Genomic DNA, 27,445 nt, shown 5'->3' with positions numbered 1-27,445 from the left:
CATTGTTTTTGTGCGCATTTTATTATGTATGAAAAGTGCTTTATAAATAAAATTTGATTTGATCTGCATCCATAAAAGGTGAAGTGTTGCCACTCTGCAGTAGCGTTGGGTATTTATTGAGTTCAAATCTAATTGGCATTGATGGAAACATAATACCTGGGGCACACTCTAAGGATGCTGCAGTCGGGACTTTACCAGTAAGCACCATTAATTTTTTCCTTACAGAATCACACATTTAATCTCTAGAGCCCTCTGAACATAACAGCATATCTATCAGAGCAAATCTGCATATATCTTATATAATATAATTTGGGGGCAAAAACCATGTTACTCTAGTTGGTTGTTAATCCCCTTTCGCTCATAGCCAAAAAGGTAGCAAGCATTTAAGCTTCACCAACAAGATACTTAGGATTCACTGACTGTGGCTGTAAAATCCAGTTATGTACTCAAAATAAGAAATATAAGTACAGAGGGATATAAACTGAGGTGCATCACAGTAATACACAAGAATTTGACACTCAAACACCGCATTCATAAATGCTGTCATCTTGCTTGTAAAAAAAAAAAGGTCTTGAAAGCTCTAATGTAAAGCCTACAAGTGTATGAGAAATACTCCCCAATGTCTATATCTAAATCTGTCTCATTCAAAGCAGCTGAGAGTGTTTACTCGCAGCATGAGTAGCTTGTTGGAGGCTTTCAGCAACAGCAGATGACACCAGACGTTATCAGTTCTGCAGAGGCCCCCTCAAAGTGGGCCAAATAAAAAAAAAATAGAGGGAGCAATCTGTGTGGTGCCATGATTCTGAGTGAGCTGTGAAGGAATGACAAACAAAGCCACCTCCATGTCTCAGACAACATGCCAAGCACAAACACAAAAACACACACCTTCACACCTTTGTAATTGCTGGCTCAAAATCCAGAATCTAATTATTCCCATTAATTACTAGCCACTTGAGCTGACTCACTGTGGAGCCATGTTGTGTATATGGACACACATGCACCCTCCCCAAACAGTGTACTCACACACATGCGCACACTTACTCATACAAGTGCTTTTCAAACAGAACACTCTCACTTCAGCTTTTCACAGGATGTTATGAAATCAGCACCATTGCTGAAACTTGGTGAAGGTCGCTGGGAGTCCTTCTTCTCACCCACACACACGCACTTCACCTGACACACACATTGCCGTGCAGAGAGCTGAAGCTCAGCTCAGTCCCAGTCCTCTCCCACTCGTGTGAGAAGCTGCCGGTGATCGGACTATCGCCTGAAGCAAAGAGGCCGGGCTGGTGTTGATTCGATTTTACAGCCTAGTCACTCTCTCTGAAGCTCCAGCTTGTCAGCCCAGGGAGGCAAGAGGGAGAGAAGAAGAAGAGGCTGTAGTGATGGCTATGACCGACATTGCAGAGATTGACCTGGATGAGATGATGCGAGAAGAAGCGGAGGATGTCTTCTATGAGGACGGTAGGAATGCCAAGGGTCAGTTGTAAAGTGTTGGAAGTAAGCGTGGGTTTACTGGTGGGCTGCAAATAGCTTCTCTGAGAGGGCTGCGTGGTCATATTTTGTTTTTTCTGTGTGTGTGTGTGTGTGTGTGTGTGTGTGTGTGTGTGTGTGTGTGTGTGTGTGTGTGTGTGTGTGTGTGTGTGTGTGTGTGACTTGCAGTTGTGATCTGGGTGAAGAAAAGGGTAAAAGTGATGGTTGAAGGGTTGCCCATGGGACTCTCCTCAGCTGTGAGGTGGGGTTGATTACTGCATGGATGAATAGGCTCTGACACACACAGATTCTTACAAAAAACACAAAAACTGATTCATCAGAGTGTGAAGGAAGAGAGAAAAAAAAACAGATATTTGATGAGCCACTTGCAGGGACTGTAGTAGTAATATTCAGTTAAATTGAATTCTTCATACAATTTGTCTCTAGTTCCCCCTCTTGGTGAAGTTTGTTTTAACATTTTTTCCCCAAGTTTTGCTGTTATTAGAACGCTAAGAGAAGCCATGCCCTCAGCAGTGTGGGCGTTCTTGTATAACAGGCAGATGTTTTAACCAGGCATTATGCACCACAAGAAAATCAACTTTATGTGAGATATAAAACCAGCTGTAAATATAACTCAAAGTCAGCTTTGCACTAGAGACTGAGACTCATGCCAGAATCAAAACAATACCATAAAAGACAATAATGTTTTTTTTTCAGCTGTGTCCATTCTCTTTTTCTGATTTAACATTAAAGCCATTCATTCATTTACTATCCCTGCATCATCCTGTCCAGGTTGACAAGGGGGCTGGAGCCTGTTCCCGCTGTGACTAGAGAAGTCACCAGTCCATTTCATGACTAATTCAGACACAAATGACAGAAAAAAAAGCTTTATACCTCCAGCTGACCTATTACAAGCTTTTCTTTTGGATCATAGGAGCCAGAATACAAAGAAAAATCTCATACAGTCGTGGGGAGAACATGCAAACTTCCCAAAGAAATTCCCAGTTGGGATTTGGATCACAAACCTGAGATAACAGTGTGAATCACTTAGCTTGATTAAATTATTGATGATTTGGCTTGATTCAGGATTCAACCGTTCTAAATTAGTAGTAGAACTTCAAGGAAGGTTACAGTTCTATAGCAAGGTGCCTTTAAGGTCAACTCTACTTTGGTGAAGGTTTATTCAACATATATAATATGAGGCAAATTTCACCAATGTAGGAAACCTGTCCAACCATGGCTGTACCAGAAAGTCCTATTGCTGCTTTGATGATAAGAATAACTATTCGACCAGTGGCTCAGAGAAGAACGTTCCCTTTCTCTAGGTATCCTCTGGGTCAGTGAATCTGAGTGAATTGCAGTGTGACCCTTTTTTATAAGCAAATTAAAAGAACATGCCTTCTTATATCAAAAATATACTTTTTATTAGGTTTTGTCAGGATCAGCCAGTTAATCTTGGATCCCTTGGGCCTGCAGAGCTCCCAATTGTGCATCAAATAATACTTTTTTTTCTTTAATGGCCTTTGGATGTAAAAATGAAATGCATAATATTTTAACTTTAACACAGCTGCAAAATCCCATCTGCTGGGTGAATATACAGTGCTCTGAAGATGTTCTTACCTCAGTGAGAGGTGTTCTCTGTGAGTTGTAAATCAAGCTAATGTCATCATTGTTGTGGTGACTTGTCCTGCTACACAAGCATGGTAGCATAGAGGTGATATGTAATAGTGAATGTATGTATTACTTGTAGAATGTAGAGTAGTTGGACATCTGGATTTCCCACCAATGAATAAACTATGGTATTTAGCTAATAATTCTACCATAAGAGAAGGATACAACCAGATTCATCAGTACTTTGGTTTTGCTGAGAAAAAAAAAACATTAGGTTTCACTTTTAGGTCATTTTTTCTTTAAATATATACATGTATTATGCTGCTATACCGCCAAAGTTTTGGGATTGCATGTACTCGATCTTATAAGCCACACATACCAGTTCCAGACAATAAATAAGCTTCTAAGGTTCTGTTGGGAGCTTTGTTTTTCTTATTGCCTGTAATCTGTAAGCAAACCAAACATAATTACTTGGTGGTAGCATTAGCCTTCTCATCTAGCTCTCAACAGCAGGGCAAATAAGTGCAAAGTCGTCCATCTAACCCTGATAAAACTGCTCCCTTATCTTCCATTAAAACAAACAGCAGTGGTAAAATGGTCTCTTACTCCACTCTGAACCAATTTAAGTGTTTCTTCAGTGTGAACTGTTTCTCAAAAATTCACAAACCCTCCCCACAACACTGCATCACAGTCACATGATCAAAGATCTACAAATGCTCTGCTATTTTTTATATTGCAAACTGCTCTAAAAAGACAGTTTAAGCACAACACGTTTATGCATTCATATGTAAGGTCCATACAGGCCCAAAGGTCTCTGCAGCAGCTTCCCAGATCTCAAATGGACAGTTGAGGCACAGGATAATCCCAGATATTGCATCATTTGGTCTGTAATGTATGTTAATGCCTCCACTGACCCAGTTTTGACTGATATGCACTGCTGGTAACGTGACATTCCCTTTGAAGAACTTAGCCAAGAGCTATGCGGCCAGATGACTCTCTGCAACAAACCAGCCAATCAGAGCACACAGATTCAGGGAGAAGTTGGCCAGCAGGCATCAGTGTGTTTATTCATAGACACAAATGAAGGTTGCAGAATGTGGACCACTTATATTGTATGTTCTAATTAGGATTAGAGATGGAAATTATTAGTCTTGTGTTGAGTTTTCAAGGGCTTAATTCTTTTTAGTGCTATATGCCAATTCATTTTAATCTATTTGGGCTTGGTGGCTGGAAAGCCACAGACTATCAAAACATTAATCTTTACTACATAGTGCTTTGCAGCTGATGGTAAGAGAACAAGTCTGCTATAACACTGGCATAGTACACTCATTTAGATGAACCAGGGAGGAATTGTGTTGGATCATACCGAAGCTAACATCTCCCCAGCAGGGGGAGACACAAAAAGATACAAAAAACAACTCAAATCAAAAGTTTCATGTCAGTCTGTATGACATCTAATCACTTTTCCATCAGACAGTTTTTAAATTTATCATCATTTTCAAAACTGAAGGAATTCTGTGTTCCTGCAGGTCATTGAATGCACCATATTGCTGGACAATGTGTTGTGCTATTGATTAGTAAAAAAAAAAAAAAAAAAAAACACATGAAAAAACACAAACTCTTAACATGCTTCAAATCTCTGCAGGAGAAGTGACCACCACTAAGTTATGTTACTATTCTTAGACAACTCCTGAAGGACTCAGATGATTAGCAACAGGATATGTTGAACAACATACAATGAGTAAGACATGCACTGACATGGAACAACATGGACACTTCTCAGCTTAGAGGTAACAAACTACTAGAGCTGGGCGATATGCCCTAAAAATAAAATCTCAGATTTTTTCAAACCAAATCCGATTTCCAATTTTAATAGATTTTTTTTTCTAGACAGACATATTAAATTTATTATGTGTTTATGTTTTACTTAGGTATATGAATGAATGGCAGTAAATAACATAACTTTTCCACCATATAAATGGCTTCATATCTTGCATAGAGATATGCAACACAGCTGCATCCGTAATATTTTTCCATCTGCATCCTTATCATTACAGGAACTAAAAAAATTTTCCTAAAAATAAATATTTAGATACAGAAAATTAAATTTTTTTATTTTATTGATTTATTGCCCAGCCCTTAAACTACTGTCTAAAACAAAGATGAAGTAGTGTAGGATGTACTATATCTATGATTATTTAATATGAATTGATTATTCAAAGGCCACAGTATTGGAAATTGTGTAAAATTTAGCAAAATCTCCATGTTTTGCATTTGAAAAATGGCTGCAGTGGGATATGAAGACTATATAAGGAATCTGCCCTGATTACACTTCTACAGTTTGAACAAAGCAAGTTTATTAAAATTACACTTTTCACAGAATCACAAAGCACTTTACAGTAAAATATCATAAAAAAAAACTTAAAAATTATTAGTTTGTATCAACTAGTTTGTATCAGAAAACAGTCTTTTCATATAAGTTGTTTTTATTTTTTACCTATTTAATGGGTTAGATTGCTCACTGCAAACATTACAGTTTGCAAGGTGCAGTGTACAGACAGGAATGCTTACATGTGTTTGATTTGCACAACCCCCACAGTTTTCAGCATATCCCAGTCTCAAAAAGATTTACTTGTCTGTTTAAACTACATCAAAATTTTGATGCTGCAAAATAAAAAAGGCATGGACATTAGGAATGTTTTTTTTTTTAATTGTTGTTGTCTGTTTTTAACCCTTTAATTAAACAGTGAGTCGCAATGTCTGTGCTCTAACTCTGCAATGCTACTCAACTCTTCAGTTTTTACACTCACCCTGATGTTCCTGCAACAATGTACCCTGGATCAAAGTTTAGAGTAAGAAAATGCTGCTTTTATTTGTTTATGTATCTATAGCTGTAGGAATCCATAATGTTGCCAAAAACCTGTAATGACAGTATGATTATGTCCCTTTCATTTTGACTTGAACTGCAGGCACTGCAGGCACTTGAATTACAGTGCATCTGTTTCACGGTTGCTGGTTAATGTTCTTACTCAGTAGTGGGCTGATTGCAAAGATTTTAGTCTGTACTGATCCTTGAGGCTGCAAATGATTGGAAAATATCAGTATTTTTTGTAAAATACATTGCAGCATAGAAAAGTATGAGGTTATACTGTAAAATGCACAATATATTGTTTAAAGTGTAAGGATATACTAGAGCTTTAAAAAAAAGCAATTAACAGGCGTTGCAAGAATTACCAATGTGGCTCTGACCCCTTAGCTACTGTTATAAAGGAGAATGTATGAGATGTATTTGCTGTCAGCTCACAGAGACAATAAGCTGTGGAAGCCATGGTTAGTCTTGCTTGTCATGCTTTTGCTGCTGTGTGGAGCTGAATTGTGACTAAAGGGAGCTACTTTTATTCTGCTCTGAACATAGCAGATACACATCACTAAACATACACTCTTCCTCCATTTCTCGGCCTCTCCTCTTCACTCATGCCTTCAGTGACTTCACTTCAGATCGTATAAAATAGCAATAAGCTTGGATAATTTTGTTGTTTGTTGCAAAGCTCCACATTTTACCTGGTCTGAGTGCAAGTGTTTTATTTTTTGGCTTCTCGGGTGTTTGGTTTCTCCTGGTCTATTGAGTGCTGCAACAATCTTTACAATAACATGAAAACTTTAAAACAAATTTTACAGATGCGGTAGAGACTCTTGCTCTTGGTATTAACTAAGTGCAGAACTGATCTCATAGCAAAACTTAAAACGGCAGCCCAGTGTCACAAGAAAATGTGCTATTGGTATGTTTGTTCACATGTCCAAAACATTTCAATATCACAAGGAAGTTGCAGAATGTGAGCCTGTAACTGTGTATTTTTTTTATTGAAGATGCATTATGTAACTTTCTGACCCTAACAATTCAAGTTCCTGATTTGTTTAAAGGCACAAAAGATGTTCTTACCTCAGGGAGAAAATCCCTGAGAAAATCTGCCAAAGTTATGTAGTGCATCTTTAAAGCCTAACCATGGGTTTTTATATTTTACCCAAACCAGATTTTTTTTATTATTAATATCGAAGCCTAACTTTGTAGGTTATGTCCTTTGACTTTATTGGTGACTTAAAGCAAAGTCCAAAAATGAAAAGTAGTTGGACAACAATGGGATCAATAGGAGTTGAACTTGGTTATTTTGTGTGACAGACTGTGGTCTAACACCACTGTCTACCTCCTCATGAGTGTCTTTGAACATGTAATAGATGTACAATATCACATTTGTGACGGTGTCATGCCATACAAAACACAAGAATGATTTCCTTTGTGAAGGAAAATGTAGGCATGCAATGTTTTTGGAGCCTTGAAAATGTAGTATTCTTACCATTTTTTTAATGTTTCAAGAAATGCTAAATGTAAGTATGTTTATATGAAAGTCTACATTCTTTTATATGATCTTGTTCCCCTGTGATGTCTTGGTTCATTAAATCAAACACACTTTACACACTACTGATCTGGTCAATTATAACAGGAAGATGAGCCTAGGATAGTGTAAGCACATCAAAATACCACAGGACTGAGACCTATCAGTGGTTTAGATTAGGATGTTGTGGGGTTTAGATGTTAATAAATATATGGTTTAAGGTGGTGATGTCAAACTCCTGACCTTGAGGGCAGCTGTTTTGCAAGTTTTAGGTGTATCTCACTCTAATACTGCTGAATAAAATTAAATGGATCCAATAGCTTGTTGTTAAGTTCTGCACAATGAGCCATTACTTAAGTGAGGTGTGTTAAAGCAGGGAAACATCTAAAACCTGCAGGACAGAATTTGACACCATTGGTTTTAGACTGTAAAAAATATAGATGATTTAGGATTGAACATTTTAATATTCATGGTTGGATTATATTGTGTCACACGGATGGTTCCCTACACGTAAAAGCAGCCTACATATACAGTACCATTTCAAAATTCTTAGTCTTGTCCAAAATTCTTGCATTTTGGACATGTATACCACCACATGTTTTACATATTTTGTTTTGTGTTTTTTATATGAAAAAAAAAGTCAAAACCATATCATTTTTGCTTAGCATGGATGAACGTTAATTGCATGACATGTAAGCATAACTTTTTCTGTTTAAAAAAAAAGAAAAAAAAAAAAAAGCTGCCACACTTGCCTCTGAGAATCTTTTATACTTTATGAGACAAACAAAAATTCACCCATGAGCCACTTCTCCAGAAAAAAAACACCTTCATATAAACCCTCACCGTAACCTGAATGATTCTGCTTAAAGCTCAAAGAAACTCCACTCAAACCCTTTAAGTGCTTTAAGTTAACACACAACTACTATCAAAAGTTTGCCACATGCACAATGTCCCTTTCTGGCACATTTCCCTGTAGAAAACAAAAATGAAATAGAATTAAAATGAAACTGTATCAGTAGGCTAAAAGCACACAGGAGCTGCATTGAGACCAAAATAATCACAATGGCTTCCTTAACGCCTACTTCCTCCTCAAGAGTTATTCAAAGAGCCTGATTTTGGTCTAGTTCTTTGGTTGTGTACAGAAGTACTCATGAGTGCTGTGTCCTCGAGGAGAGGGGTTGCAAGGCTTCAATAACAGTAAAAATATAGCAAAGTGTGAGATCATTGGTGCCACATTTCCACCGACAGGCTGCTGTTTGGTATCTAAATAAACCTATGTTTGATTAACTGGGTCAGGTCAGAAAGCAAAAGAGCTGCTTTCAGTCACAAGTGAAAAGCTCCTGAAAACACCACTTGACTATCAAGATGCCTTGAAGCAGCCTGAATTATATCTGAAGTTCAGAGAGCTGCAAAGGAAACAGCTCTGTCTTTAAAATGTTTTCTTGATTTTTTTTAAAATATGCACTTAGTCCCTGTAATGTGATACTTTTGATTGTGCTACTTTTGCAGAAGTGTATCTGCTCTCATGCAGGAGTGTTATATATTTTTTCTGTTTCTTGTAAAATAGGAAGCATTTCCACCCCTCCCCTGACGACCAGTTACAAAATTTAACCACTAATTGCTGGGCTCACCAGCTATTGTTTATTTGTTTGTCTCAGAGTAGCCTGTGAAGGCGTACTCTGATTCTCCCAAGGGTTTTCTGTTTGGTGATGTTCTTCTGCAGATTTAGACCAGAATAAGGTTAAGATGCACAATTAGAAAAAAAACCTCAAGGGATAAGTTTGGGTCAAGGTGTGTGGTGAAACTATACCTGTGAAGAGTTACATGCTTGTACTCTATGCCTTCACTCCAGACTTTGCCTCAGGGCTTTTCTTTAATGTTTCAGGCTATACATCACTAAAGATTTAAGGAATAAACACATAAATCAGAGCATGACACAACATGCTGGATTCTCTTTAAAGAACCAAATGATAGGATTCATTTTCACCACTCAGGAATTCTTCTTGTGACAAGTGGTGGCAGCAGAAGGGCAGCATTCCTCTGATAATTAGGACACAGAGACATGAAGAAAGGACATCTACAGTCTAAAACTGCACTTCAACCAGCAGAGCAATTACTAGTAAGACTGTTTTTGCCAAGATTTATTTGCCCTTTTTTCACTATTTTGTCTTTAAAAGCAGCATTGTTTAGAATCAAAGTCAGCAGTTTCTGTGAGCTGAGACACTATCTTATTATGTTATCATTCCGGTGACATGAAATATATGTCACTTATGCAGAACAAGTTTGAACCCTTGCCCAGAGGGTGTAAAAGATCCAAACCCACTGCACATGCACACACTTATCACACAAGGCAGCAGCCTGTCGTGCAGAGCTCAATGAGAAGGCTGCAAGACTAGAAGCCAGGTTGGATTTCACAAATCCATTTCTCTCTCAAGCTCTTGTCTGAACTTGTCTTGTGCAGTGAAGGAAACTGTATCCTCCACTGAGCAGGCTTGTCTGCCAAAGCAGTGGATCACAGTGGAGTCCTGCTCCACTGAGTGGAAAGCTGAGAGGCTGTTTTCCATATAGAGATAAGATGTAGAAATGACATTTTTACCACAAATTAGGCCACACTCATTATGAGTGTGTTGTACACTGAGCTCTGCTGTTTTGTGTTGTTGCAGCTGAGTCAGCCGAGCGTGTTTGCATGTGAGTTTATGACAAGCATTCAGTTGGACATCTTCCTACACCGTATGAATCATATTCTTTGGTAAAACGATAGAGAGATAAGAGCAAAGTCAACAATGGAATGTAATTCCAGTGGTAAGATGCTACTGAAGGGCTTCAAGCCAAGTTTTGAGTGTTTTTTTTTTTCAGATTTCATAGTTATGTGTTTGAATATTAATAATGTTATCTTATTTATATAAACACATTAAATGTGCATTTTTAGGGCACATTTAGCAGTCTGGTTGTAATTTGATAATTCATTATACTGCTAGAGGTAAATTTGTTTTAAAAAAAATTTAATTAAATACTGACTGATTTTGAGTGACAGCTAAATGCAAATAAAGTGGCAGGATATGATTAGCAACGGTTTTGTTACCTTCTTATGTTGTATTTTGGATATTTCACACTGTTTATTAATATTTTTCTAAAGAAATTGAATTGTCATGCAATGCAACAGCAAGGGAAATTAATTAAAAACATATTTGTCTGACCTTTTTATCAAGTATTCTTCTTTTATCATTTGAGATAAAGATGTTCATCAAACAAAATGCTGAGCCTTTATTACAATTAGATTAATAAACCACAATATAAAAACAGTAAACCTCGTGGTAAAAGTAATTTTCAATAAGACATAGGAAAGTGTTTTTTTAAGAATTCTTTTAAAATATATGCTAAATTAACCAGTACATAAATCAGTACATACTGTACATTAAGACTCATGCAAATGATGTAATATGCAAATAGAAAAAATTTTAACATCAAACAGGTTTACATTTATTTAATCTGAATCAAGAAACTGATCTTAACATACATTCTTGGTGTGTGTGTGTGTGTGTGTGTGTGTTTGTGTGAGGAATTCTGTAAGATTGTGCATAAAATCTAAAAGTAGATTTTTCAAACTCAGTAGAGATCTGAGGGACTTGCAATGGAAGCTGGATGTAGCTGGATATGACCCGGAGGACCTGTTCAACAAGGCCACTAAAGTACAAAGTTTCAAATAAAACTTTATAGATGAACAGCAGTGGATGTTAATCATGTTTCACAGCCAAAGGACATATCCAGTTTTTCAGAAAATCTGCAGTTATTAAAATGCACTGTAATGAACCTTAGTACAGATAAACACATTTTAACTTCTTCGGCACCTCTCAGGATTCCTTTTATTGCCAGAAGAACTATTTGGAGTCTTCATACACTGCTGTGAAAACCAATGTACAATGCCATCCAATTATTGCCAGTGCATTTTAACATCTTATTTGAGTGTGTAATGTCATTTCTTTACATACAGCACTTTATCTATAAAATCTCTAAATTCACAATATCCTCTGTATCATTGAGGTGTAAAAATCTGTATGTCTCCAGCTTCCAGTTATGGCATGAAATGAAGCTGATAAAGAGTGCTGAAATATTAGCTCATGGTTTAATCTAAATAAGAGGTAATGAGGTTTAAATATGAACTAAACAGAGAACATGTCCAATCCAATCCAGGTTATTTATAAAGCACATTTAAAACAGTGTTCTACCAAAGTGCTGTACAATTTTAAGCAAACAATAAAAAGTTACACAGCGTGACTCTACACATCAGCTCAGTGATTTGTTCATGAACATTTTTTTGTTCTCACTTCATCTCTTCAAGTATCTTCAGGCGGTCCCCCCATCATAGATTTGTTTTTAGGAAATTCAGTTATTAGATTGTTTCTTACTCAGGTCAGTAGGTTTTCACCCACTCTTTACATCCCTTCCCAGTGACTCCTGCAGAAAGTAGGTTTTTCTTGCAGTGGATTTATAGCAAAAAATTCTGTCTCATTTTAAGAAGTATCCCATGTGAAGACCCTTCCATCTCTGAACATGACTCACCTCACTAGCAAGCTGCATCAGCTCTGAATCCAGTGTTTACAATGAGTATAGCAAACCTATGAAGAGCTCTCCCTGCAGCAAAGTATTGGGTTCATAATTCAGTCAATGTTTACTGCCGCCTGGCAGCTTGACATCAACTTTCATACGACACATACATCAGCTCACCCCTCCTCTCATTGCCAGTCATAAACTGGTTTTTCACTGAGGTTATCACTTTGTGAGAAGTATTCGATTTGTTTAAAATGTTCATTCTATTTTAGAAGATCTGGGTGGGGTTAGCAGGAATCTTACTAGATTGGTGGTCCTGGCATGCTAACATCTCACCTACACATACAGTTTAGCTCCATTGTCTGGATACAGATGTCATCTCTGTCCACCGTGGTACTGCACACACAACACACAGACATTGCGAAGCTTCAGTTTGTGCGTCAGTGGTTGCTCTGTGCAGGGAAAAGCTCTGACCTGAGGGGGCCTACTATAGTTGGCATATTATTGCCACACATCTCCTTCTTCCTGCTTCTGACAGTTGGCTTCACTGACCTACTTTAGCCAAAAGACTCCAACTATCATTATTTTCTGCAGCTTTCACTGAAAGAGCAAAGAAAGGGTGTAGAGAGAAACAAAAAAAATAAAAACCCATCTATGCATTTTGTGACTTCAGGTAAACTGTAATGGTGCAACACTCAGTAAGCCAGATGATGCAAAAGTAGAAATCCTCCTGTCTGTCTCAGCAGCCTAGTTTCAGATTTTACTTTAAACTAATTTAATATTTTTCATCACAGATGTTTAAGTGTGGTTTCTGTCTTTCACTCTGCTCCTAACCTTTTCTGTACACATCATGTGGTTACTATGACACTGTGCTGTGGGCAATACAGGGCGTGTGAGGTTTACACTTTGTGGTATGGATCTTCTTTCACCATGAGGTAACCTTGTTGAAAACATGAAGTGTAACAGACCACCCATGTCTCTTTACAAAGGAATAACCTGCAAGAAAACTTTGGAGATTAGTTTTTTTTTTTTGTTTTTTTTTTTATCCAACATTGTATAGAAACTACTAATTGGTAAACAGTAATGGTAGCTTGCTGACATGTGCTGTCTTTACTAGCATGTTATAAAATGTCATAGGCCAGTGTCATTGCATTAAAGTGAAATTCCACTGAGGGTCAAATTTTCCCACAAATGATTATAGGGCCATAATCATTAAGTTTAATGATTGGTTAAACTCACTTCTCCACAGTAGCACAGTGATGCTATGGTTAGTAATGTTGCCTCGCAGCAAAAGGCTGGTGTAGAGGTTACAGTGAGTTTAGGAAATGTTCATTGATAGCATATTAGGCCTATGATAAAGAATGTTTTTTTCCAGTCAGATTTTATGTATTACTCCCCACCTCCTACATTTTGTTCTTATTTGGTTACTTTCAATTAAAATAAATAAAGAAATTAATAAAAAAAAATAAAACTTTGCAAAAACCAGCTGCACAAACCAATGAGTGTCCTCATGCAGTTGATTATCATGGGCTGTTTGCTTAAAAAGGCCAAACTAAATAATAATTCAATTATAAATTTGTGTGATCTAGTGGTTACTAAGAATACCATCCATGGTATCTTTCCTAGGGGCAGCATATTAGAGGAAGTCATCACTGGTTGTATGAACAAATAACCTATTGTGGTCAATTTGATTGGAGAACTTGTTGGGAATGTCCCAAGACCAAAACATGCCAAAATGATAAAACTTCATCAATTTTATCAGCTGGATCTTAGATTTTTGCAGTCAGTGCTGAAAGCCACACTTTTGACATAGCAACTGTGTCCTGCTAAACTGTTTGTGTTACTAATCATTGTTTGGACCCATATTTTCTCCGTGTTGTGCAGCTTGGACGTGAGTAACTTGTCAAAAAGAAACTCTTAAAATATTCAGAATAATCTCATTTGAAAATAATTATTATTCCCCACATCACATATTCTTGTCTTGTCAGGTTACGACGAGAGTGATGATTTTGTTGACATACTACATGCCTCCATGTCCCTGTGGGACAGATTCTTCCTGTAACAAGCAAGCTGTCATTACAGACCCAAGCAGCCAGAGCATGTAGCTGCTTCCCAGCAGCATACAGCCTGTAATTGACTCAAAAAGATAGCACGCTACTCTAAACAAACATGAAGGAATTTTTAAGGCATCGTGTAGGAAGCAATACAGGAAGCATATATATTTATAGTAGCAGACAGATACAGCATACTACCACTTTCTTTGGGTCATTGGAGTAAACACAGAGTTTTCAATCATTAATCAAACTACATGTTATGTGTAACATGAGGAAAGGCATTAATCAGCATTTTCCTCTGAGATTTTAGTGCCACTCCCACCTTCACCATCATTTGTGCTTGTCCATCCTTCGGCCTTGGCTACCCTGTCCCGATTGGTTGTTCAGAATCAGTTTGGTTTAGTGGGTCCACACAGTTAAGCATAATCAATAAATAATGCATGAAAATGGCAAGAGAGGTAGAGCAAATGACAGAAGGTGTTTCAGTGCTGTGCCTTGCAGAACAGGACATTGAATGTGATGAGCTTCAGCAGCAGTGGCTGGTATGAAAGGAAACATGCTGCTCCTCTGGGAGATCACTGGGTAGCTTCATTTGTATTATATCTTCATATGAACATGAGAATGTCAATGGCAGCAAATGCATGTGGATACTGTATCGTACCTCTTATACTCCATAATCTTGAATTTGGTGTCAAGGTAGTGTGTGGTAGAAGAGACAAACAGAGACTCACACGGATGTTACTATCTCACTTACAGTTAGGGACTATGACACTACATATTAGATAAGTGAGAAAATGAATATTTGACTATAGTTTTCTGGTGATGTGAGTTTAAAGAAAGCTAAAACAGGGAGTGAAATATGAATCAAACATAAAACAAGAACTTTACAAAAACAACTGTGTAAAAGGAAACTAAGACTAAACAAAATTTTGGCAAAACCATAAGAAAAATAACTAAAGCAGCAGTCATGGCAATAGTACCATAATAAACAAAGTTCACATGAAAAAGAATATGTTAACAAATCATGGAGAGACTGATAAAGAATGGACAGATTTTAATCATGTCAGGGCAGGAAAGAGGAAAGCAAGCATACAATATTCAAAATGGTCACATAAGTTTGTTTGTGTTGTAAAATGACCAATGAGATTAACCTGTTTTATTTTTAAATATATTTCATTATATTAAAAATGTCTGAAGTTCTAAGTATTGTAATACGAGCTTTTTTTTATATAAAAGAGAATGGCTAAATTGATTTCTTACAGTATGTTTGGTTAGATGCAGCATTTAGTTCAAGAAGAACATATTCCATTGTTTATATTCTATGTGTGAACTATATATAGGTAATAATTTGGTTCAAACTGTTTTATATGAATTCAAATATTCAAACAGTTTTATATAAATATAAAAAATTAGTCCACATGGTGCAAGGCATAGTACTTTTATTATATTGTGATACTGTTTGTACGTAAAGTGAGTAGCCTTGAAATCATAATACTTGATAGAAATACATCCACAATTCCCAAAAAGTTGGGACGCTGTGTAAAAACTAGAAAACAACAGAATGCATGAACTGAAATTTCATTCCCAAATGAAAATAACCAGATGTTGAATTAACGGCATTTTACCATTTTGTGGAAAATACCGGCTCATTTTGAATTTGATGGCAGCAACACATCCGCACCAGCTTGTTCAGCACAGAATCACCTGTTGCTTGTTTCTGATTGGCAGCCTCTGCTTATATAAATGTGCTCATCTGTGAGATTCTGTTGTGTACTGAATGTGTGTGTTGTATTATCTTTGTAGTGTGTATGTGTGTGTTGGTTTTCCTGTAAATATAGCTGCTGGTCAGGGGCTGCTGATGACAGCCATAATTACAGGCTGAGCTGTCCAACAGCTGAGGAACTATAGGAGGAAGACTGAGGTATGTGTGTGTGAGGGGGTGTGGACACAGAAGTGTTAGTTCTAGTTGAAGTGCTTATGGAAAGTCTGCGGAGCTCTTTGGATGTGCTACACTCTGGGTTTGATTGTAAAATCTGCAAAGGATGACACTTAAGTGGAAGTTTAACTCCCTAAAGTCGAAAAATTCTACAGAATTCGAAAAAGAGATGTAGAAAAACAAAAAAAATGGACAAATTGAATATTACATTTGGCAGCCCCAGGTTACCTTCACTGTCCTGTACAAGAAGAAAAACTATGCTAGCTGTAAATAGCCACATATATCACCTTGCAACTGCTAACTGATTGTTTATATCACCATAGGCTTGGACAATCAGCTCTAAGACCCTTTAGATATGTCAGATTTAGACTTTGGACTGATGTAAGGTCATTTCCCTGCCAAAATACAGTTTTATGCACACATATATGTATGTTTTTCTTTTTCTTTCTTTCTTTTTTTCCTTCCAATTTCTTTGTATCTCAAAAAATGCCTCCACAAATTTTCTTTTTGTCTCTCTCTCTAGTCATCCAGTCATCTTAGTCATCCATCCATTTTCTTCTACTTATTTAAGGTCAGGTTGCAAAGGCAGCAGGTCCAGAAAAGGAATCCAGACATCCTTCTCCCAAATATTATCCTCTGAAGATCTAAGATCTCATTCCTTTAGTCACCAACCAAGTTTCATAACAACAGATGAGGCTTGGAATAAAGATGGACCATTAAATCGAAAGCTTTGTTTTTCAGTTCAGCCCCATTTTCACATTAACAGACTCGTGCAACTCTCTCATTACAGCTGACAAAGTCCCAATCTGTCTATTTATCTTTTGCTTTATTCGACCATCACTGGTGAACAAGATAAACTTAAGCTCTTCTGCTTGACACAAAGACCCTTACCTGACCCAGAGGGAGCACTTCATGCTTGTCTTTTTTTATTTATTTATTTTTGGTTAAGAAAAACGCCCTTAAATTTGAACATATCGATTCCCATCCTGGCTGTTTCACACTCATCTGTGAAGTACTTGATGCACTTAATGCAAGACCAACAGAACTCAATCATCTGCAACAAGCAGAGATCATCAGGCATCACTGTGGAAACTGGTGAGCAGTGGATGGAAAGAAACTACATTCACCCAATCACACACATATATAATACTTGTTTAAGTCTATCATACACACATGTTCATACACCAAAGGGCACATTTGAGGCGATATGGGTTCAGTATATTGTCCACAGACACTTGCATTTATCCTGTCACTTGTAAAAAATTCCCACTACTGAAGTCATTTGTTATAGCATATGCTTATTTCAGTTCTTAACCAGATACATTTAAGGACAACTTTTTTTAAATTTTTATTTTTGTTTAACTGTAGTGGGGGTTATGAATATCCTCAACTGTTCATATTTTCAACTAATATAATTTAACATAAAAGGAAAGTTAATTTGCAACTCATAACACCCCTGATCCCTCCCTTTAAGATCAATCACGTTGAGTCATTATAAAATCCTTTCCTCTGCTAATACATAACTGATTGATTAAAAGGGACAAGCCGTTTTCTGCTCCCTGTGCTTCTTGGAAGAGTGAGCTGAATTGGATTTGTATGGACTCAGCGGAACAACATATCCACTTATGGAGGGCAATTAGGCTGGCAGGAGCACTTTGAGTCACTCTTCATAAGTCGTGTAGCAGAAATGTATTTTACCTCAGCCTGAAATAGCAGCAAATGTGTTTCGTGTTGTCCACAGCTTTTAAAGATGTTGGTGTTTGTCTTTTTCGTGGTTCCCTTTTCTGTAATTTGATTTGTTTGCAGCTTGCTTTCCAGGGAAAAGCACTCGCAGGAATATCACCCGAGGCAGCACACTGGCAAGATAAACTGGAAAAACCCCTTTTTGCACAGCTGTGTAATCACAGATAATCAGACCCACTTGATGATCTGTTACTTTTCAGTAGGGGTGATACCTACTTTCATGCACTGGCAACCTGCTGTTGAATGAAGGAGGCTTTGTTGTAGGTCTGTAAAAGTTTGTTTAGTTGAACATGACATTAATTTTGTCTTAAAAGATTGAAGAAATGGCAGCTCTGTTTCCCCCGAAATTGGAATCTACATAAAGAGTGTATAAAGTCTGATGTGTGTCCAGGGACATAAATACTAAATCTAGATGCATTAAATGTGCTTTTTTTCTGTCTGTAACTAGTTGAATGTCATTGCAGAGAGCTTCTCTAATAAACCTTTATTTGTCTTTTAAATTTATCATAGAAATGTTTACATAAATGAGTTCTGTATAAAAACATCATGAGAAATAATGAATTTGTTTTTAATTTATTTAACAGATTTTTCCATTAAATAACTTTATCATTGTGGATATACCTATATTTGCCATACATTAAATACTATTCCTAAAATAAGAGGTGATGACGTACGTGTTCAATACATTAATATAATTTTTGAGATGGTCATTTACGGTATCTGTTACAGATAAGTGTGAAGCAGATTTTGAAATTCCAATAGGAATATATATATAGGAATATATTATATATATATATATATATATATATATATATATATATATATATATATATATATATATATATATATATATATCACCTGGGTAGGCTGGGTGGCTGTTCATCTGAAGCTCAGATCCTCTACTCTACCAGAGTCTTGGGAGCTTGAGGGTCCTACACAGTACTGCACTCTTCTGGATGGAGATGTCTGATGTTTCTCCACGTATCTGTTGGGGCTACTTCTCCAGTGTGGGGGCACACAGCCCCCAGTCCTCCGATGACCACTGGTACTACTGTTGCCTTCACCTTCTAGGCTTTCTCTAGCTCTTCCTTGAGTCCTTGGTATTTCTCCTGTTTCTCGTTTTCCTTTTTCCGGATATGTCCATTGTTGGAGATGGCTACATCGGTCACTACAGCTTTCCTTTACTGCTTATCCATGATCACCTTGGGAGGTGTTTCCATTGTGATATATATTTATATTTATATATATTTATATACATAATAAAACTTAACCTTAGGGTTTTCTTGCTTTTCTAAAAAGGAAACTTTTTTAAAGGTGAGGTGAGAGGGTTATAGGTGTAGAGAATATTTAGAAATATAAGGGATTTTTTTTCTTTTTTTTAATAGGGACGTTTCTTAAACATTAGTATCCTGTTAAATGTTAAAATCCTTAAAAGCTTGTTTTTCAGTATGATTTTTTTTTTTTTTTTTTTTTTTTTTTTTTGGATCAAGAGACAAAGGGACACATGCACGAATATCAGAACATGCACGCACGACCCCCACTACCCCCACCACAGGATGGAGTCTGGGGGTCATTCTTCTTAATCCATCCATGGCTGGGTTACAAAAAGATGACCCCGCCCTCCCCGTGACATCCTCCGCCGCTGATTGGTCAGTGTTGTTCAGGAGGGGCGCCGCAAACACAAACTGGAATGTGTGAGAGTGGGATCAGTGTTTGCTGTGAACAGCGCTGCGTCGACTGCCTATCAGGCAACAAACATCGCTCATCTATAATTGATTTATGTATCTGGGATTTAGATTTTGTATTATTTTGTATTACCTTTCTCTCCGTTACGTGGCGAAGAGCCGCTAAATCTGTGCGCTGAAAGCGAGAAAGCACTTTCTCCTTTATTTTTTTTTTTTTTTTTTTCTACGCATGGATGGAGAAGATCAGGTAGACAGGCACAGACGCCACTGAGGAGCCACTGTTGTGAAGTTTTTCAGAGGTGAGTGGAGTCCCGCGCAGACTTGGCTTGTTTGATATAAAATCTGTATTGCGCTCATGCTGGGAAAGCCCTTTCTGCCCCACTGTGGGGGGGTAGGCTCGTTCACCGGGCACTGGGTTAGTGGATCAAATGAGGGCGATGCGTGAACTGTAAGATGCATGCCAGTGGAGGGTGAACGCACATTAGCCAGTTTTATTATAATTTTCATTCGACTCATTTGACCGGTCTTCAGCGGGGACGTGTAAACAATGGAGAACTTCAACGTTATGATGTTTATCGCGTGATTTAACGGCCAGTCTGGCTGACACATTGTGTCCTGTGTGTGATGTTTGTCTTTTTGTGCTTCTTGGAGACAAGTATGAGATTAAAATATGGAAATGTGATGCTTCTGTTACTGTTCTACTACATGTAGACAAGTACTTTCTTCACAATGCTCCCTGAATGCACGCGGGGGCCCTGCAGGTGAAACATGAGAATCAGACATGTTATTTATTTTATTTATTTATTTATTTATTAAGGAATGCCTTTCCAGGTTTGTTAAGGATGAAGGTCAAAGGGCATCTATTGTACACTAATGCCACCCACAGTGAGCTAAAGCAGAGCAAATAAACAAAGCAGCAGCACCTCTGTGAAGTGATGAGCCTTCACTGTTCTGTTTTGAGACATTTACGGTTGTTCAGATTCCTACCTGCTAGATCACTTTGATCCCTCATTTTGAGAGGGCTGCCAACGTTAGAGTTTCTGCTGCTTGTTCTTCATGCTGGTTAAAGACAGATTCGTCCTGCAATCACAAGTCTTCTCTGTACAAACAAAACATAAACATCCGGAAAAACCTTTTTTGTCCAAATAACCACTCAGCTTGCAGCTCAGCTTCTCCCCAAGCTATATATGAAGCTGCTTCTGTGGAAAAAGCAGTTTTTCTTTTTTTTTTTTTTTCAGAGCTAAATGCTCTTTTGCTGCAGAACCAGGCTGACTTTGATATGGTTAAGTGGAAGCACTTTTCTTCGCTGCCAGGCCGTTTGGGCCATGGCTAAGCTGTTTGAAGGGGCCTGGAGACGAGGGGGGGTAGTGTGTTTGTGCCAAGCTGAGACGGGCTGCAAAGATGCAAGACCAGCGTCTGTTCCCAGACTCTCACACACATGCTTTCCCTCACCTTCTCTCCACTTTACCACAGCTGAATTTTCATTCCCTGCATCTGCTCTCTGGGTCTCAGCCATCTTTCTTGTCCTTTCTGTCTTTCACTTTCCCTGCCTCACACATGCAGGGACAAGAGCACACACATGCACTCATTTCCTTCTCTTTCTCTCCAAAGCCTCATTAAAGGAATTATAACTGTGTGGTTTGGAAGAAATTCAGACGCTCTGTCATTGTCGGGTTTCCCCCTAAACTACTTAAACACAACATGAGCAGAGAAAATCAACAGCACCTGAACACTTAATGCTAACTTCTATTACCTGAAAACATTCTAAGTTTGACTTAGAGTTGAAAGTGAGGTTTAGTTTTAGTCAACAGGAATTATAAAAATATTTAGGTAGTAGCAAATATATAAAAAAAGAAGTTTCTCTGGTTGCAAGAAGTCCAAATGTGCATGCTATTAGGAAACTATCCAACGTGCATTCTCATTGCTGAAAGCTGTAATAACAATAAAAGTTACAATACATAAACGAATACTTTAAAATATGGTCCTAATCTCAGGTAAATTTATGAGGGCTGAATTCCACTCCTGGACATATGCATGCACAAAAACAAGACTTAATCTAATTGTTATGCAAAAGGGATTTTGACAGTAGTGAAAGGCGAAGAGTCGAGACGTAAAACGTGTGGCCAGTGGAAGGATTATGATTATACCTGCTGGTGATATAACAGGGTATGCTTCCCAGTCAGGCTACTTTGTAATTGGCATGTTGCTGCTGTGTGGGTGTGCACTGTGTCCTGTGATTCTCAAAAAAGATCCAATATTCACTTGACATGTGTCAGGAAAACCAAGACAGGTGATCATCAAGAAATCCAAACTCAACCACTGGGTGATGTCATATTGTCTGTATTTTGTGCTGATTACAGTCTATTATGTGAGCACACAGTTTAGAGCAAGGAAATAGCCATTTCCATAGTTTTTCATGCATAGAATTTAAAGTAAAAAAAAAAAAGTAAAATGGCAAAATTAGCAAATCTTTCCAGCTTAGATGCCAGAACAGCATAAGGTGTGGACTTGGAAATTACTCAGGCAATTCAATACCCAAATTTCTCATTTATTTTCTTTCTATTAACTTAGTAAAAGGCAGATTGTTGCAGCTTTAGATTAAATTAATTAATTAAATCCCTTTAGCTTATTAAGATATTTATTATAACAGTTATGTAAAAGACCAATAAAAAGAACCTGCTGGTTCTTTCTTTGTACAAGCACCTGTGATGCGTATTATAGAGCTTGACGTCTCACATAAGGAGTATTTGACATTTTCTTTTAGAAAAACCTCCACTTGCGTTCTTACAGTAGAAGTGTCTCACCTTGAAGCTTTCTTAGCTGATTCATTTCTAAAATACTGTAGGCTGTGGAAAGTGTTTCTGAGAGAACTTAAGTTATTTTACTCGGAGACCTTCACTGCTGGGACTGTCTTTTTGAGAATTGAACAGTAAGGACGCCTTCGATAATGAAGTGAAATCTCATGGTGAATTTCCATAATCCAGACTTCTAGATTTACTGTAACTTGACCCTCAATCTGCATCAACAATACATATCATATCTTGTAAAAGGCTGATGTTGTTCAGGTTTATTTGATTAAACTTTAATCTTCCTTGTGGGTAAAGGTGGTTTTGATATGTTCTATTTTAAACACTTGTTTCTAAACTTTGCACAGCTTTCCAGCTTGTGTAGAGGAATTCTTCACAGAGACAAACCTCCATTTTGGTAGTTAAAGTTAGATACTTTTGTTCCCTTGTCTGCTTTAAGTCAGAGGTTATCAGGCCTCAGGATGATAGTCTGGCCTTATTAGTCTGTTCTGGCATGTCCAGCCCTGCAATCGCTGCTTCCTCACAGGGTGTTGGAGATGCTTCATGTTTGCTTTGGAATTTTTGGGAGTCAAGATGGTGGGTTGTAGGCTGTTTCTCTCGGGTCAAGTGGTATGTAGAGGGAGAGGCACAGTTGGAGCGTGAAAGGTTGACCGGGACAGAAATGATTAGTGGAGGTGGGAGACCCTCGAGGGATAGCAGGTGCGAGGGGAAAGGAGGAAGACATTAAAATTGTATGAAGGAGGGGGTTCACAGCCACATTACCAGAATGATCACTCTGTCCATCCAGTTCAATTCAAGATTGTCTGTTGGTTTTACTTATCCATTTTTATGGCAAAACTAAAGTGTATTAGGTGCTATGGTGGAATAGTCTAAATATTACGGGAAGCATTGCTGGGAAATACAGCTCATTCATTTGTATTCCCATCATGGTCATTAACACTTTTACACGAAATGCTATTATCCATCCATTTTCTGTCACTTATCGGAGAAAAGCTATTATCAGCCATTAAAATTACACTTTGTTCAAGAAAGAGAATCAATTTTGTGGGAAGAAACATGAAACCAACACATTAGAGGCAAAAAAGTGCTTTAAATTCCCACTTTAGCTTTTTTTCCCCCCAAACCTTAAACATTACACCAGGAATAAACATGGTTTTGGTCTTTATAAGAGATCCTTTCCCCTGGTTAAATAATTTTTGCAGCCCATCTGTCTCCAGTATATAGTTAGACAAACATATGTGCAATGTAATGTATAAGGCTGACTTATCCAGTTATCCAGTAGTTGTTTTTGTTGTCAGTGGCAGCTGAAAGCTGATCTTGAGATGTTACAGTGACTCTCTAGAAACTGCTACATCATAGTAACTGTATCCATCTTTAATTTATCTACAAATCCTAAAAAGGTTTTAATGAGTTGTAATATTAAAACACATCCTTATTATCAATATAGTAACTCATAAAATCCATGCCTGTACATAATTTAGTTTATTAGATCAGATTTCTGCTCTGTACCGGCTTGCTGGTGCAGTTTGGTATGCAGATGTTTTTCTTTCTACTGACTGATATGCTGCTTTCCTTGCTATTGCAGATAGATACAGATACATTTAGTACTCATATCAATGACTCATCTGCTCTTCTCAACATTTATTAAGAAAATGCAACGGTTTCTACAGCAGAATTTCTGCGTCATGTGCACACTTTAGAGAGACGTTTCAAGCTGGATCCACAGCAGTAAGATGACTGTGTGACATGTCTGTGTGAACAGATACTGCTGGAAAAGTCTTGACCAAATAATTATCTGTCATTTCTCCTGAAAATCTCCAATATGCATGTTTAAAAACACCTTTTAGAGTTTTTTGTTTTAGCCTGCTTAATCGATAAAAAGAAAAGATTTAGAAGTGTCAGGCAAAAATAAACAAATCCTGACCTGCCACATCAAAATGCTAATGTACTGAAGTGTTTGAAACCTGCCCTTATCTCCAAAGTGTCATCAGTTGCTCGTTGAAAGCAAAAAAAAAGTGTTCTTCAGGCTGATGCTGTCTTGGTTCACTTGGATTTGCATTAGACTTTCTAATAGTTTGGAGACAGGCTTTTTGGACCAGTTATACTCAAAGACAATCCCCATTTCACAGTTTGAATAAAAGAGGAGAAAGGATGCAAAAGCCACTGCCAGTGATATCACATGCAAGTCACAACCCTTATACTGTATAAACACAAACACATGTGTGTACAAGGCTGTGTCTGTGTTTGTGTTTTTTTTTTTTTTTTTTCCTCTGACCGCATGAGTAAGAAGCGGTGATGTATGAAAAATGATAACCGGAACAATTATGTGCTGCTAAAGGACTAATGAGTGCCCAGTTCTGTGTCTGTGTGTGTGGCATCCCATTGTGATAAGTGTTCACTGGTCTTCCCCAGAGTCTCATCCTTATATTACTTTTTATATCACACTCTCTCCCTTCATCTGTCCTACTCTGGGTATTTGTCTGCTCCCTTCCCATCTGTTTGCCCCCCCAACACACACACACACACACACACACACAAACACACTCCTCCATAGATAACGAAGGAGAATTTATGGAAGGTAGTTTGAACATATACCCGCCCCTTGTCTCGTTGTCTCTGAGCAGATCAGCATTATTTTTGCGTGTATTTGTGTGTGTGTGTGTGTCTGTGAATGTTGGTGAAAGTATTCTTCCTTAATCCTCTTCCACTACTGTGTTGCCATGCTATGTAGGGGAATACATGATACCACATGTGCCATCATGTTTGAAACATGATATTTAACATACTGACACAGACTGGCAGACACACACACACACACACCCACACACACACAAACACACCTCTAGCCAGAGCAGCTGATAGATGTAGCAGCATTATGCCATAAGCGTTTTAAGGTCATAAGCTGATAAGCTGTTTTGGTATTTGGCGATCTCCCACTGCAGACTCAAGCAGTCAGCAGATACCCTATTGGTCCACATCTGTGTGTCATGATCTCTTTCTGTCTGAGTCGTGCATGTCTCTGGCCTGCTGTACAGTGCTGCACTACTGTCTTCTGTCTTTTATTATTGTGTAATTTATATGTTCTTTCTCAGTTATTTCTTTCCACTTGTGCAGATATTTATTTTTCACTTCTTCTCTTCCAGATTGTGAGATGCAGTTCTGTGATGACATGTGGAGAAAGATGTGTTACTGGTTCTTCTGTCATAAAGTAAAACTTGTAGAGGCCCTTGGAAGTGGGTGTTACCATTACCCATCTGCCTCAGGGTGGTCGTGATGCACAGCTGTGTGATGACAGATTAATTGAGAAGGAGGAGAGGATGGGGTGACTACACTGCTCCTTCGTCTTGAGGGGCGTCGTTGTGGGGATGACTATTCACTCTTTGATCATGCTACCCATCCAAAATATGTCGTTTTTAAAGGCTGCAGCTGCACACTGATCGTTACATTCAACCTCCTGAGCCACAGCCGCCCAGTAGTTAAAAAGATTATTTTTTTCTTGTACACAAACTGAATGATAAATCACACAGCACATTCAAAGCATTTACATTTAATTGAATTCAATGCCGTTAAATTTGATAATAATTTCTGAAGAACATGTTAAAAAGTGTTAACATTCAGTATTCAGGTTCAGCAAAGGGAGCATTGTGATATTTAAGTGGTTCTTGACCTTTGCTGCTGGTTTTCATCTGTGCCTTTCATCTGCCATCTCTGGCTCTACTGTATTCTCCAGACAAAAACGAGCATACTGTAAAGATTATTTAAAAGAAAAAGATGAGTTGACCAGATGTGTGTTATGTGAACAGGTTTGTGTGTGTGGAGGACACAGGGATGACTCTGCAGTCATGCTCTTAATGCTAATCTATAGCATTGTCAACAGGCTTGCTTCTTTTCTCTTTCAGTGTGAAATATCATGTGTTTCAGTTTTTCTCCATCCCTAACATGAAATATTTTGTTTTGTTGTGCTGTTTCATTTCCTCTTTGCACTTGAGACAATAGTGAAATGCGCCTACAAAAATTTAAATCACTGTTTACTTTTAATTACTTTTGAGTCATGGTTTACCTCAGTTGTGCAGTTTTTCATTGCAAGTCTATTGTTTCACATGGTGTGGAGGCAGAAGAGCTTTAAAACATACTTCAGAACTCCTCAGTGCTCTTCTCCCTGCTGAATTTTCACTTCAAGCAGTATGATTATCTACACCTTTAGCTGAAATATGCAACTGTGAAACTACAGTTTTGGGAGAGAGAAATCACTGTATCCTCCAGTGTATTTCTCTATCAGTCAGTCAGTTATCCCCTCTTCTTGTTTCTCACATTTTCTTTTCCTTCAGTCACTTGTTATTCTGTTATTCTGGTAATGGTTTAGTCGAGGCTGCAGGAGGAGTGAGCGAACATAAATCCACCATGACCGGCTTGTAAATTACACCCACAGAGTGAGTCAATATAGCCAGAAAGCATGGATCATGAATATAGGAGGATAATATGTTTATTTAGTCATTGCCATTGAAAAATTGTGCACAGTTGTAGCTTAAACTGTTATTATTTTTATTGTTTGGGAAAGCTTAAAGCCCAGTGCAGTCACATTTAGCTGTTATGGCGCCTTCACATTTGACAGCCCAATTATGAGCTGTAACAAACTCTGCATTTAGCCAGCTGTGTTTGCTTGTGTTCAGGCTCTGCTGCCCATATGAGCTGGTATTATCTAAGTACTCGATATCAGCAACAGGAATGTTGTCTTTCCTTACTAAAAATAACAAATGAAATGGAAGCGGCCAACACAGTCCTGTTTGTATTGCAACTGCATTTCATCTCTGCAGCATAGGTGGTCACCTTCTATCAGAGTTACACCTAAAAAAAATGAAAGAAGTAAAAAAAAAAAAAAAAAAAAAAACAAGTGGGTTTTTTGACCCAAATTTAAGGCATATTAATGTCACATAAATGAGAGGAATAACAGTTTCACATTGTGAATCAGTTAAAAGGATCGTCTTGAATATGTTACACTGAAATACAGTAAAAATGGCTAAAGGTACCTGGGAAAGATCTTTCCCACTGTGGAATGATGGAATCAAAATAATTTGGAAATGACTTTATAACCCTTCACAAGTTTATGTGCAGCTAAAACAGTTTCTTCATGGTTGCGTTCACATGATAGTCCAGGGGACTCAGTTTGTGGAGTTACAACTGCTCGTTTTGGGCGAAT

The 27,445-nt window shown here is 37.8% G+C and overlaps 1 protein-coding gene across 4 annotated transcripts in view; it reads left to right on the top strand.

The window, feature by feature from the left end:
* Positions 1-1,115: 1,115 nt before the first annotated feature.
* ripor2 (RHO family interacting cell polarization regulator 2) overlaps positions 1,116-27,445 on the top strand; it is a 60,784-nt gene continuing 34,454 nt past the window's right edge. For 2 of the 4 annotated variants that reach the window (XM_041966961.1, XM_041966962.1), the window contains exon 1: positions 19,453-19,740. Coding sequence is in view for 2 of the 4 variants with exons in the window: in XM_041966959.1 (XP_041822893.1) it covers positions 1,386-1,464 (79 nt within the window). In the remaining 2 variants the exon portion in view is untranslated. Of the gene's footprint in view, positions 1,465-19,452; positions 19,741-27,445 lie in introns of those variants that run through there. The other 2 variants (XM_041966959.1, XM_041966960.1) reach the window with 2 other exon arrangements.

Source organism: Melanotaenia boesemani, chromosome 17, assembly GCF_017639745.1.
Source record: "Melanotaenia boesemani isolate fMelBoe1 chromosome 17, fMelBoe1.pri, whole genome shotgun sequence".
NCBI classification, from domain to species: Eukaryota; Metazoa; Chordata; class Actinopteri; order Atheriniformes; family Melanotaeniidae; genus Melanotaenia; species Melanotaenia boesemani.
The sequence above is the reverse complement of the archived record's forward strand: the minus strand, read 5'-3'. Positions and strand labels throughout refer to the sequence as shown.